General features: G+C 41.0%; 1 protein-coding gene across 1 annotated transcript in view; it reads right to left on the minus strand.

Annotated features, from left to right (window-relative positions):
* Positions 1–9,131, minus strand: part of Plac8l1 (PLAC8 like 1) — a 16,944-nt gene extending 7,813 nt beyond the window's left edge. The window contains exons 1-2 of the mRNA XM_031365571.1: positions 8,908–9,131; positions 4,222–4,358 (exon numbers count right to left, since the gene is read on the minus strand). Of these exons, the coding sequence (XP_031221431.1) occupies positions 4,222–4,358; positions 8,908–9,026 (256 nt within the window). The 5' untranslated portion in view covers positions 9,027–9,131. The remainder of the gene's footprint in view (positions 1–4,221; positions 4,359–8,907) is intronic.
* Positions 9,132–11,705: the final 2,574 nt, after the last annotated feature.

Here is an 11,705-nt window from a genome sequence, read left to right on the forward strand (position 1 = left end):
AAAAAAAAAAAAAAAAAAAAAAAAAAGTAATACTTCCTTCAACAAAGCCATAGCTCCTAATCCTTCCCAAACAGTTCTACCAACTGGCATGCCAAACATTCAAACATAGGAGCCTGTGGGGTACATTCTCATGCAAGCCACAATACTCAAACTCAATCACTTTGAAATAGAGTTCAGCTGTAGTTTAAAAAAAAAAATGTATGAAGCCCAAACGTTTATTCCACAATAGCTAATATTCATATAGAGTTCATTATGTACCAAGCTCTCACTAAAAACATTTTGTACATATTAGTTCACTTGATCTTAGAAATAATCATATAAACTAGGCACTTTTAAGGCCTATATGATAGCTTACCCCATAACTGCAGTACTTGTGGAACTCAGACAATAGGATCATGAGTTCAGACAATAGGATCATGAGCCTGTGATATATAGGAAATTCCTGAATGACCTGTTCTTACTAAGACCTTATCTCAGAAAACCAATTGATCCATAAAATAGGTCCTCTTGCTGTACCCATTTTACAATTAGCTCACCTAATCTCCAGAAGAATTGGGCAATTCCCCCTTAAGTTTATAACTTTATTAGGGATGGGCAGAGACCTGACTCTTACTATTACATAGATGTCCTATGTTCTCATGTTTTACATTTCCATCCTGCCATAATGCATGTGGATTTGTGTGTTCCAGGAGAGCATGTTCATTATCACTATACTTATGCCTGTGGGATGGTGTGAACTCATGTGAATCCTTTTAAAAGAAGCCTCTAGGTCAAGTGTCACTGTTCTGCCTGATGAGCAGTATTGATGGAGATGAGGATGCTTAGACTAGACCCCAAAAGAGATGCACAATAGAAGGATGGTGTCTTTTTTTTTTTGAATGGGGAGGCTTTACAGTGATATCTGAGGCCAGGATTAGCATGTAGAATATGGGAAGGACTCTTGTAAATCCATGTATGAAAGAAGACAGGAGAGAAGGAAATGGCACAGGGCATGAAGGGGTAGCTTGCTGAAAAGGAAATACCAAAGGCCAGCAGTAATGTCATTAGGAAGACATATTAATACTATAAGAAGTCACTTGCTCCTCACAAGAATGCCCCCTTTTAATGTGTGCTTGGAGACATAGAGTAACAATACATGGATGTGGAAATTGGTCTAACCACATTAGATGATAACTTTGCTCAGTCTTGTAAGATTCAAAGCCCTCTAGGAATGAATAATTTCACTTATCAGCATCCAGAGTAATGTTATCCAGCTGTACACAAAAGGAAGTACAAGGATAGTCACTGCAGCACTGTCTGTATCGTAAAATTTTAAATTGTAAGTGTGTGTCAGTGGGCTAAATACCAAATAAAATGTGAGTGTGTAACCCATTAAGAATGTGGCAAAAGTACTAGAGAGATGGCTCAGCAGTTAATCGGTAGTTGTGCAACCATGAAGACCTGAGGTTGGATCCCAGCACCCACATAACAGGCCAGCATACGTACCTAAAACACCAGGACTGTGGAAGAGACAAGTGTGCTAGGGCTTGATGGATGCCAGCCAAGCTCTAGATTCAATGAGAGGCCCAGTCTCAAAGGAATAAAGAGGAGCATGATAAAGGAAGGTTATCAGATGCCCTCTTCTGGCCTCTGCCCATGCACACTGGTGCACACACCTGCACACACCTGCACACACACCATTCACACACATAAACTTTTTTCTAAAAGGATGTAGTAAAAGATCAATTAAATATCAACATGGCTAATTTGAATTTTAAAAAATCAAATTGTATAATTGTATAATGGGTACAGCTTAATACCATTTATGCTTTGCTTAAAGAGTTACAAAGCAATAGCATATATTGCTAATGGATACACAGGTAAATCTATATTTATATTTAGGAAAATACCTAAAGGAAAATGTTCCAAATTGATCTTTGTTGTTGGTCTTGTTTACAAGCACAAATTGGTTTTCACAGAGAGACATGGGTTCTTTTTCTGTAACATCTCATTTATATAAGGTGAATGCATCAATGGGTTATTAGTCACATATTGTTTTCTTTAACAGGGCTCAAAGTCAATAGGGATTTGTGGCATACATTCAGCTTCTTTCTTTTTTCTTTTTCTTTTTTTTTAAAGAATTATTTATTATTATATATAAGTACACTGTAGCTGTCTTCAGATACACCAGAAGAGGGCATCAGATTTCATTATGGGTGGTTGTGAGCCACCATGTGGTTGCTGGAATTTGAACTCATGACCTTTGGAAGAACAGTTGGTGTTCTTACCCACTGAGCTATCTCACCAGCCCCCAGCTTTTTTCTTTATACCTACAAGTCGGTGGTTACACCAGCTCCCTCGGCCTACCTAAACCCAGGCCTATTCTCTCCCTTTCTGTGTGGAATTCCATCCTTCTACCTCACAGGCAAGTCAAGACAAAGACAAGAAGCTGCAGTGTGGAGGCCCAGAGAGCAGGGGTAGGAAAGTGGGTGGAAATTTGAGTGCACCACATTTCAGTTCAGTTTATTCCAAAGGAGTTGAACCTTCCAATAATAGGACACTTTAGAGAGGAGTGGAACATGCTCATGCATTGACAGTGGGAGTGTGAATTAGTTCACCTTCCAGAAGGAAAGCCACTAAGCAACACCAAGATTTAAAGAAGCATGTTCTGTTTGGTCAGCAAATTTACCCGTTAGCAATTACCCAAGACAGATATATTCACACCATACAAAAATGACATCTGAATAAGCACATTCACACAGCACTGGTTTGAATAAACCACATAAAGGTCCACCAACAGGGGTTTCTGTATAAACAAACTATGGTACAAGGGGATCCATAAAGCAATTTAAGAAATTAGCTCCAGATGTGCTTATGTGGTGTTTATGACCTAAATGTGTGGTGAAATTAAAACAGAGGTACAAAGTAATGTATATTTACAGTCCTTCCATTTGTGCAAATTATGTACACATGTAAGTAAAGAAATCTGGGGGGTAGGAGGGATGCATCAAAATATCCGAGGGATATAACTATAGCTGCTATTGCAACCTTTGTTCTTCTTTTTATACTTTTTCCATTTTATAAATGGTGCTTTTAAATTTTAAAGCATATTTCCTTTTAAAACTTTCCATAGCCTTATAAGTATGTGTACTCTCTCTATCTGGACTCTTACTACAAGCATGGCAGTCTCAGGGAAAGACAGTGTGGACAGAAAGCAGGACACAGAGCTTGCTTCTCATGAGTTCTAGGGACCCTGATACATGAAGCTGAGTTAAATACTGACTTTGCCTTTGCTCTAGGTCAGAGGTCAGTCATGAAATGAGAACCTCTTAACAACTGCATGAGGGCCAGAAACGAGCTCCATCAAAAAAGGGAGTTTCCTTTCAGATTGTTCCTGTTGTTATAAGAGTGATGCATAATCTTCATGGAGATAATAAAGACTGAAACATTTGTCAGTCTGCCGTGGGAAGACATCTGCTGTAAATACTTGTATTCATACCCTTCTATACTTAATTTCTAAATGCTTTCACTGCCTCGAGATGCAGCCTAGTGAACAGAGTTTTGGCACTCATTCAGCTTCTTGAATCCAAAGCCACAGGTAATCCAGGTGTAGAACCATGCACCTTCAATCCCAACACTCAGGAGTCAGAGGCAGGGGGCTCTCTATGAGTTCCAGACCAGCCAGGGAAAAGTTGTGTGACCCTGTCTCAGAAAATAATAAATGAATAAAAATAAAACTATACACAAAATAACCTTTTTACCCATTAAATATCACTCTCCTACATGACTTTTCATGGACATGTAATAATTCAGTGGATAGATCCGTTATGTATACCGTCCCAAGTGTTGCTATGGTAACCAGTGCTATGGTTTTAATGTTCCTGGTAAACTTTGCAGAGAATTTATTTCATTAGACTAATCTCCTAGGAATGTAGTTATCAGGTCAATAGTGGATGAGGGAAGCTATTTTATCTATCTTTGTCAACAATGGATTTTATCATTAAAAAAAAAATCTTTGAAAATACCACACTTATCCTATGAACACATTGTTGAAAAGCACATTTTTTTTCTTCAACTAAGGAGTAGGCTTGAGACACTAGACTAGTTGAGCTTTTCAGAAATCATTTACTTTTTGACCTTGTGTTGGGGTAGCTTTTCCTCAGTGGGTGGACTGAGGGGTGGAGTGGGGGGAATGGGGGTGGGTTTAGTAAAGAAGTGCTTAAGTGAAAAGGAAACCCGTACAGATTTTCCTGTCTCTGCAGACACTGAAGAGGCCGGTGCTCCAGTCCCCACCAGTCTGAACAATGGCTGTGATTGTGGTCCTGCCACTGGCTCCACGGATCGGCTGCTTCACCACGACACTAGCTGGCACCTGGCCTCTGGAGAGTCAAGGACGATGGTTAACTGGTTAACAAAGATGCTACAGAATGATAGCCATTAATCAAGACAGAACAATAAAGAGGAGATCTGAGACCTGTGGTATGGAGAGACTCTGATTCTTAATCTAGGCTGACTCCACCATCTCACCCTTTCAGCATGTCTCCCCTGACTTTTTGGGGGGAGCGGGGGAGGGGAATCCCATTAAGGAGTAACCTGTCACTCAAATTCAATATCCAATCTACCAGCCCAGTGTTTGCCAGAATTTCATACTAGTTAAATTCACAAACTTGAAACAAAGACATCAGATCAGATCCCAGCATGCCCCTCCACGGTGACAAGCTAAGTGGTTTAATCTCCCTACTTCCTCTTAGTTTAGATGGACAAACTATCTGATGAGACTTATTTTATAAGTTGAAAGCCTATTGTTAGTGTATTGTCTCCAGAGGGACCATCGCTAAGTGATGTAAGCTATTGCCCAAGAATGATGCACCTTTATTGAAGAAAGGATGACAAAGTGAGCACCTAGAAACCTGAGGGAGGCCACTGGAGTCCACATGTGGATGGCACCAATGCAGAACATCCGACAACTGCACCACAAAGTTTAACTTGGAGTTAATTTTTCCCTAACAGGGATAGATATTTACACTTTCTGTAATTGTAAATTAGGAAACGAATACTCAAGGGGCTAGGCTCCAATAGTGGGGGAGGGGGGGACTCCCTCCATGTACTGGCTGGTTTTGTGTGTCAACTTGACACAGGCTGGAGTTATCACAGAGAAGGGAGTTTCAGTTGGGGAAGTGCCTCCATGAGGTCCAGCTGTGGGGCATTTTCTCAATTAGTGATCAAGCGGGTAGGGCCCCTTGTGGGTAGTGCCATCCCTGGGCTGGAGGTCTTGGGCTCTATAAGAGAGCAGGCTGAGCAAGCCAGGAAAAGCAAGCCAGTAAGGAACACCTCTCCATGCCCTCTGCGTCAGCTCCTGCTTCCTGACCTGCTTGAGTTCCAGTCCTGACTTCCTCTGGTGATGAACAGCAATGTGGAAGTAAGCTAAATAAACCCTTTCCTCCCCAACTTGCTTCTTGGTCATGATGTCTGTGCAGGAATAGAAACCCTGACTAAGACACTCCTATTTCTGAGGTGGAAAGATTTGCCTGGATTTCAGCCAGGAAAATGGCACCAGTCAGGTGCCATTTAATGAAGATAAGCTGCTTTAAGCTTCATGGGAAAGTCAGGTCAACTTGGACTCAACTTGGGGCCTAGAATGAGTCTGAGCCTGCACATTGTTGTCATTATCCTGTTACATGCCAATCTTAAGGCAAGTCCCATGAAGTGTTTGCATCTGATCCCTAATGTGCTTTGGAAAACTAAGGATCTTGCCTCTCATTTACAACAAAATAAACAAGACACATAAATAAACTGTTTCCCCAGGAACTGTTGTTGCAGCAAGTCACCAAGTTCTAGATGCCCTAGACCTGAAAGTGAAACATGTCTGAACAATCATTGATTACCCTAGGGAGACCTTCAGACTTGGACCAATGAATTCAATGAGAGGTTATGATGTCATGATACGTCTTCTCCATCACACCAATACTGCCAGCTAGGGTCAAACACGAAATGTCCTGTACAGACTTGTGTTGAATTTGATGGTATGATTTGGAGAGGTTCTGGAAACTCTAGGTGGTGAGGCCTAGACATGCTTCACTGGAGTCATGCCTCTAAAAGTTGCCTTTGTAGGGGCCAGGCCTTTCCCTCCCTGCCTGCCTCCTATCTACCCTAATGTACACATTATCTTCCTTCAGATGTTCCCACCATATGACTGCAACATGAGCCCATAAGCAATGGAGCTAAAATATATATATATATATATATGGGTTGCTGTGAAGGTTCTATGCCCCAGTGTAGGGGAATGCCAGAACCAGTAAGCAAGAGGGGGGTGGGATGGTGGGGGGTGGGGACAGGGGATTGAACGTTTGAAACTGGTCCTGAAGAATTCACTTTCATACCCATCCCCATCCCCATGAGCTCCTTGTTGCCAGGGGCCACATGCTGTTGCTCCTCTTTGCGTGCCCAGCACCCACCACGCTACTCTGAAACTGAGTGTGTCTGCGATAAATATTTGCTGATTGGATCAAATAGATTCACTGTCTCTTCTATTGTATTTGAGCCTTTCTCAAATCTAGCTCCTCCGAGCTAAATTATGCAACTTGAACTGTGTTCCAATTCTGTAGTAGAGGACATAACTCTCAGGTGTGAACCTGATGAAATAAAAGCAGAGGGCGGCCTAAAAGCTTTCTGCATCTGTCTACACAATCCGAGGCATTTCCTTCTCGGTGTGAGGCGTCCATCATTATGCTAAGAGCTTCAATCATCTCTGATTTTAGTGGAGGGATTTCTGAGGGCTGAGCACCTGGATAAGATTTTTTTCCCTGAAATGAACCATTTACAGCTTGCAGCCGTAGACAAGAATTTTTTGCTTCTATGTTAAAATTATGTGCATAACACCTTTTATCACAGCAAGGAAGCCAGTCTTCTATCTACTCCAAATCAAGTAACTGAGAAGGTAACTTTTACTTGTTAGGGAAAAAATTACTTGTGTGTGTTTGCCTAGTTTTGAACTCAATGAGAACTTTAACACTCTAAATCTTTGGTGACTTTATAGTGAAATGTTTAGATTTAGAGATGTTGGCTAAGATGATTCAATTTAAGCTTATAGATCATCTGTCATGATTAAAATAATGCCAGTCCCTCCGTGTGTACTTTCTATGTTCGAGGCATTTAGTAGTCCCATTAAGAATAGAAAGATGACTAGGTGTGACAGTGTACAGCTGTAATTCGGTAACTGGGAAAGTAAGGAGGGATAATTGAGGACATCTAGGTCTGTATAGCTAGACCTTATCTATCAAAATCTTATCAAAAGAGAACAGGAGAGAGACAGAGAGAGAGAGAGAGAGAGAGAGAGAGAGAGAGAGAGAGAGAGAGGGAGAGGGAGAGGGAGAGGGAGAGGGAGAGACAGAGAGAGAGAGACAGAGAGAGAGAGTCAAACCAAGAACATGGGGATGGATCATCTTATCCTGGGGCTGCTATAGATAAGATGGAAGTAGTTATTATAACTTCTTGGACAGCTTGTCTGTAAATGTCCCCTAAGGGATGCTTATGCCATCCTGAAGAACAGGAACAAGCTAGGACATGATGGATGCAGCTGATGCCCCTGAAACTATGCTAATCAGAGAAGCTGTCCACTCACAAGCAGAAAGAGCAGATTTGTGCAAATCTACCTCAGCTACACTCCAGTTCTTTATGCTTAAGAAAGGCTCTATCACTGCCCTCATCTCTGGCCTCATCTTCTTCCTCCTTCTGTGTTTTACATAGCCTAGCTCTCACTTGTCATGAGCATTCAACAATATCATGTACTTGGTGCACTAGTTAGGGACACAATTAATGGCAGCTGCCGTTAACATGACTTCAGCATCCAGTATATAACATAGACATTCTTTGCTTTCCTAAGGAAGAAAAATCTGGGTCAGTTTTTTTTTCAGTCAATATACATGCTACCCAAATGCCTTGAAATGTAGTTGGAATGACCAACTATCTCAGTTTTCCAGGAGAAATATTTTACTAGGATAGAGAACTTTTGGTACTAAAAGCAAGATGGTCCTGAAGAGAGAGAGAAGGCAACTCTGCTTCTCAAATGCAGAGGGAAGATTTAGCTAGTGGAAAAAGGGATACGTGGAGCGTGCGTGCGCGCGCGCGCGCGCGCGTGTGTGTGTGTGTGTGTGTGTGTGTGTGTGTGTGTGTGTCACAGAAGTCAGTCTCATCTGCTCCTACCTAGTAACACTGTCAGATTGATAAACTATGTCACACCTCTTTCTGGCTTCAGTCTATTCCACTCCCTCATCTAAGAAGCTAGGCTGCTTCCCCACCAAATGTTGAATGTCCCCTTATGCTGAGTACATCAATTTGGGCAGTTTCTGCTATTTCTTTAATCAAACTTGCAGTATCAAGAATTTACTGTGCCTTCTACTCAAGCCTTCTTGTTTACTTCAATTCTTTTTTTGTTTGTTTTGTTTTTGTTTTGTTTTGTTTTTTTGAGACAGGGTTTCTCTGTCTAGCCCTGGCTGTCCTGGAACTCACTCTGTAGTCCAGGCTGGCCTCAAACTCAGAAATCCGCCTGCCTCTGCCTCCCAAGTGCTGGGATTAAAGGTGTGGGCCACCACCGCCTGGTACTTCAATTCTTAACTAAAGTCAAAGCTGTGAGGTTCTTATATCAAAGGGATGGAAATTACAGGCAGATTCCAGAAATAAAGTTTCCCTTGGCTAGGATGGGACATTGGGACATTTTAAGTTGAGAATGAAGCAGTTTCCTTTAACTCAGATGGGTCGTCTTCTTCCACAAGCCAAGCACAGTTGCCCCCTTTTCAAGTACACATGGCAATAGGTAACTCCCACTTTCCCCACAAGCAACTATTCTTTCCCTGGCTCCTTTTACAAAGAGATTGGCTAGATGTTCCAACTACTAGCAAAACCTGGGTGGACAGTCACCTGACTTCCTACCTTAAGTTTGAGATTAAAAGCTCGTCTTCAGAGGGCATGGGTGAGAAGACTGGTACATGTGTACTGAGCAAGGAAATGTCCTTGCACCACCTGGAGAAATGATGCCCCAGCCAGCTCATAGTTAGAAGTGTCCTCTTGTCCCCTGGCTGTCCTTTCCCTTGGACAATAAGAAGACCAACTCTAAACTCAGATTCAAACCAAAGGGGAGCATGCCTTTAAAAGAATGTTACCTTGGTATTCTGGAACCTGAGGTCATAGAAGTCTGACATTGTATTTTTTTTTAAAGACAGCACATGCCCAGCTGAAGGTTTGTCCCTTTTTTCTAGTCTGAAGAGAGAGACTGGTGGAGATACACTCTACTAAGTACTCACCTGTTAAGTACCACTAAGCTCCACGTCTCCTGTCTCAGAAGCTGCACTTTTCTACCTTATAAGGCAAGGCTTTCTCAACAGGAACAGTGGTTCAATCCTGGAAGATGACACAATTCCATAATTTACCCAAAAGCAGGGTGAGAAAGGTCTTCCAGTCTGGGGATTGCTTATCAAGAAAAAAAAAAAAGGTCTTCAAAGGATCAGAAGACCATTAAGAAAAACAATTGAGGACAGACTATCCCCAACATATAGAAGTATTGAAGTACATATTTCTAATTACAAATAGGGGTTAAAAAAAAAAACTACATCATACATGCCTGGAAAAGTGAAAGGGTTTCCTTTAACTGAAATGGGCCTTCTCCTTTTGGATACAGAAGTATCCAAAGTGTGTCTTTACAACTGAACCTTCTAAGAGTGTTTTTTTTTTTTTCTTTTCTTTTCTTTTAAAAAAGGAGGAAGTGGCCTGAACTGAAAGCTTTGGAAATAACATCCAGGAAGGTGTTTCTGCAACAGAAAGCCTTGGAAATTGTCACAAAGTATCATTAACAAAGGGAATCCTAGAATTTATCAAGTCTCAGAAGTGGAACAAACTGAGATAACTTATCTTCAACTGGTGCAGTGAAAGCAACGTTTAGTCTGAATTTCAACAAACCCCTAGACATATTGCTAATAGAAATACATTCTGAGCTATTTTAAATTCTGTTAGTCAAGTGAAACAAAAAGCATAAAGAAACAAGCCAACTTAACACAATATATTTGAAACAATACTATGTTGGCATTCAATCTTCCTTTTTAAAAAAAATGTGTGGGTGTTGTGTCTGCATGAATGTCCTAGGATCTCATGTGCATGTCTGGTAGACACAAGACCAGAAGAGGGTGTCAAATCCCTTCGGATATGAGTCACTGACAGCTGTGACCCAACATGTGGTTGCTAAGAATTGAACCAGGTTTTCTAGAAGAGCAGCCAGTGAAACTGGCTCTTAGCTCTTAACCGCTGAGCCATCATTCCAGCCCCTTCCGTCAATATTTTAAAAAGTATTACTGAGATAACTTGCATTCTTTTTGGATGCTGAATCTCTAAGATCTGGAACATAAATTAGTTATAGCACATGGAGATCTGGTCTGGTCTGTCTGGGCCAGTGCCCTGAGCAGACCTTGGGCACAAACTCTGCAGCCAGTTCCACTATACCCAGAGGAAGCTCCACTCCCAGGTGCTCTAACAAGCCCAGGATCACAGGATCCCAGAATCACAGGATCCCAGAGACAGCTTGATTCTGAGGAGTTCTGACACAACCAGGATCACAGGAAAGACAGGCTCCAGTCAGATTTACCAGGGCGGGTAGCATTAGAGATAACCAGATGTCATGGGACAAGTGTTAAGAAAATAAACAACACAAACCAAGGTTACTTGAGCAAAACTCTCAATTACCATAGATGGAGAAAACAAAATATTCCATGACAAAACAAAATTTATACAATATCTTTCCACAAATCCAGCCCTACAAAGGATAATAGATGGAAAACACCAACACAAGGAGTGAAACTACACCCTAGAAGAAGCAAGAAAGTAATCTTTCAACAAACCTACACAAACCTAATTCTACCTCTTACAACAAAAACAACAGGAAGTAACAATTACTTTTTCTTAATATCTTAATATGAAAATTAATATTACCAACATATCCTAATCGATTGAAATCCAAAAATATGAGGAATTAGAAATTTGTTGATTGTCATCCAATGGTCTGTCTAATTTGGTAATTGGAGAAATAGGTCCAATATTGTACAATCCATATACTCTTTCTGCTTGTTTGTACGTGACAGTGTCTTGCTGTGTACAACATAATGGTCTTGAAATCATGCTTCTCCTATCTCAGCCTATTAATAGTATTGTTTATTTCATATTTTTATACTATACTATGGTTTTCAGCTTACATATTTCAAAAGTATCTATACAGCCAAAAGAAACATAGACAATTAACTTAGGAGGTGGCTTGTAAGAGAACAAGAAAGAGTAAAACTGAAAGCTTTGCTTGATGTTTGTAACTATTGTATCAAGTTTGAAGAAAAGGACTTTATAAGTTACTTTCTCTGAGATGACTGCCTTTCAAAATCACCACAGCCAATGAACCAGATTCTGACCCTCACCTAATGTTTGTGCCACCCTCCAAGCAGAACCATTGTTCATTGAAACAGTTGGTGAATGACCTCATGGATAGACCATCTTAATACACATACCATCTCTTAAATGAATGCAACGTATTCTCTGTGGGCTGAGAATAAAGTCACTCACTCAAGTCAAATAGCTTTGATCATAGCAGGAAGTCTGTATCCAAAAATCCTGCCTACAATTCATTCCTTGGCACAACAGAACTGTCAACTCTCAGCTTAGCTATGATGGAGGTAAAATCCTTTGGTGATGTGAGG

The sequence above is a fragment of the Mastomys coucha genome, unplaced genomic scaffold (assembly GCF_008632895.1).
Source record: "Mastomys coucha isolate ucsf_1 unplaced genomic scaffold, UCSF_Mcou_1 pScaffold13, whole genome shotgun sequence".
NCBI classification, from domain to species: Eukaryota; Metazoa; Chordata; class Mammalia; order Rodentia; family Muridae; genus Mastomys; species Mastomys coucha.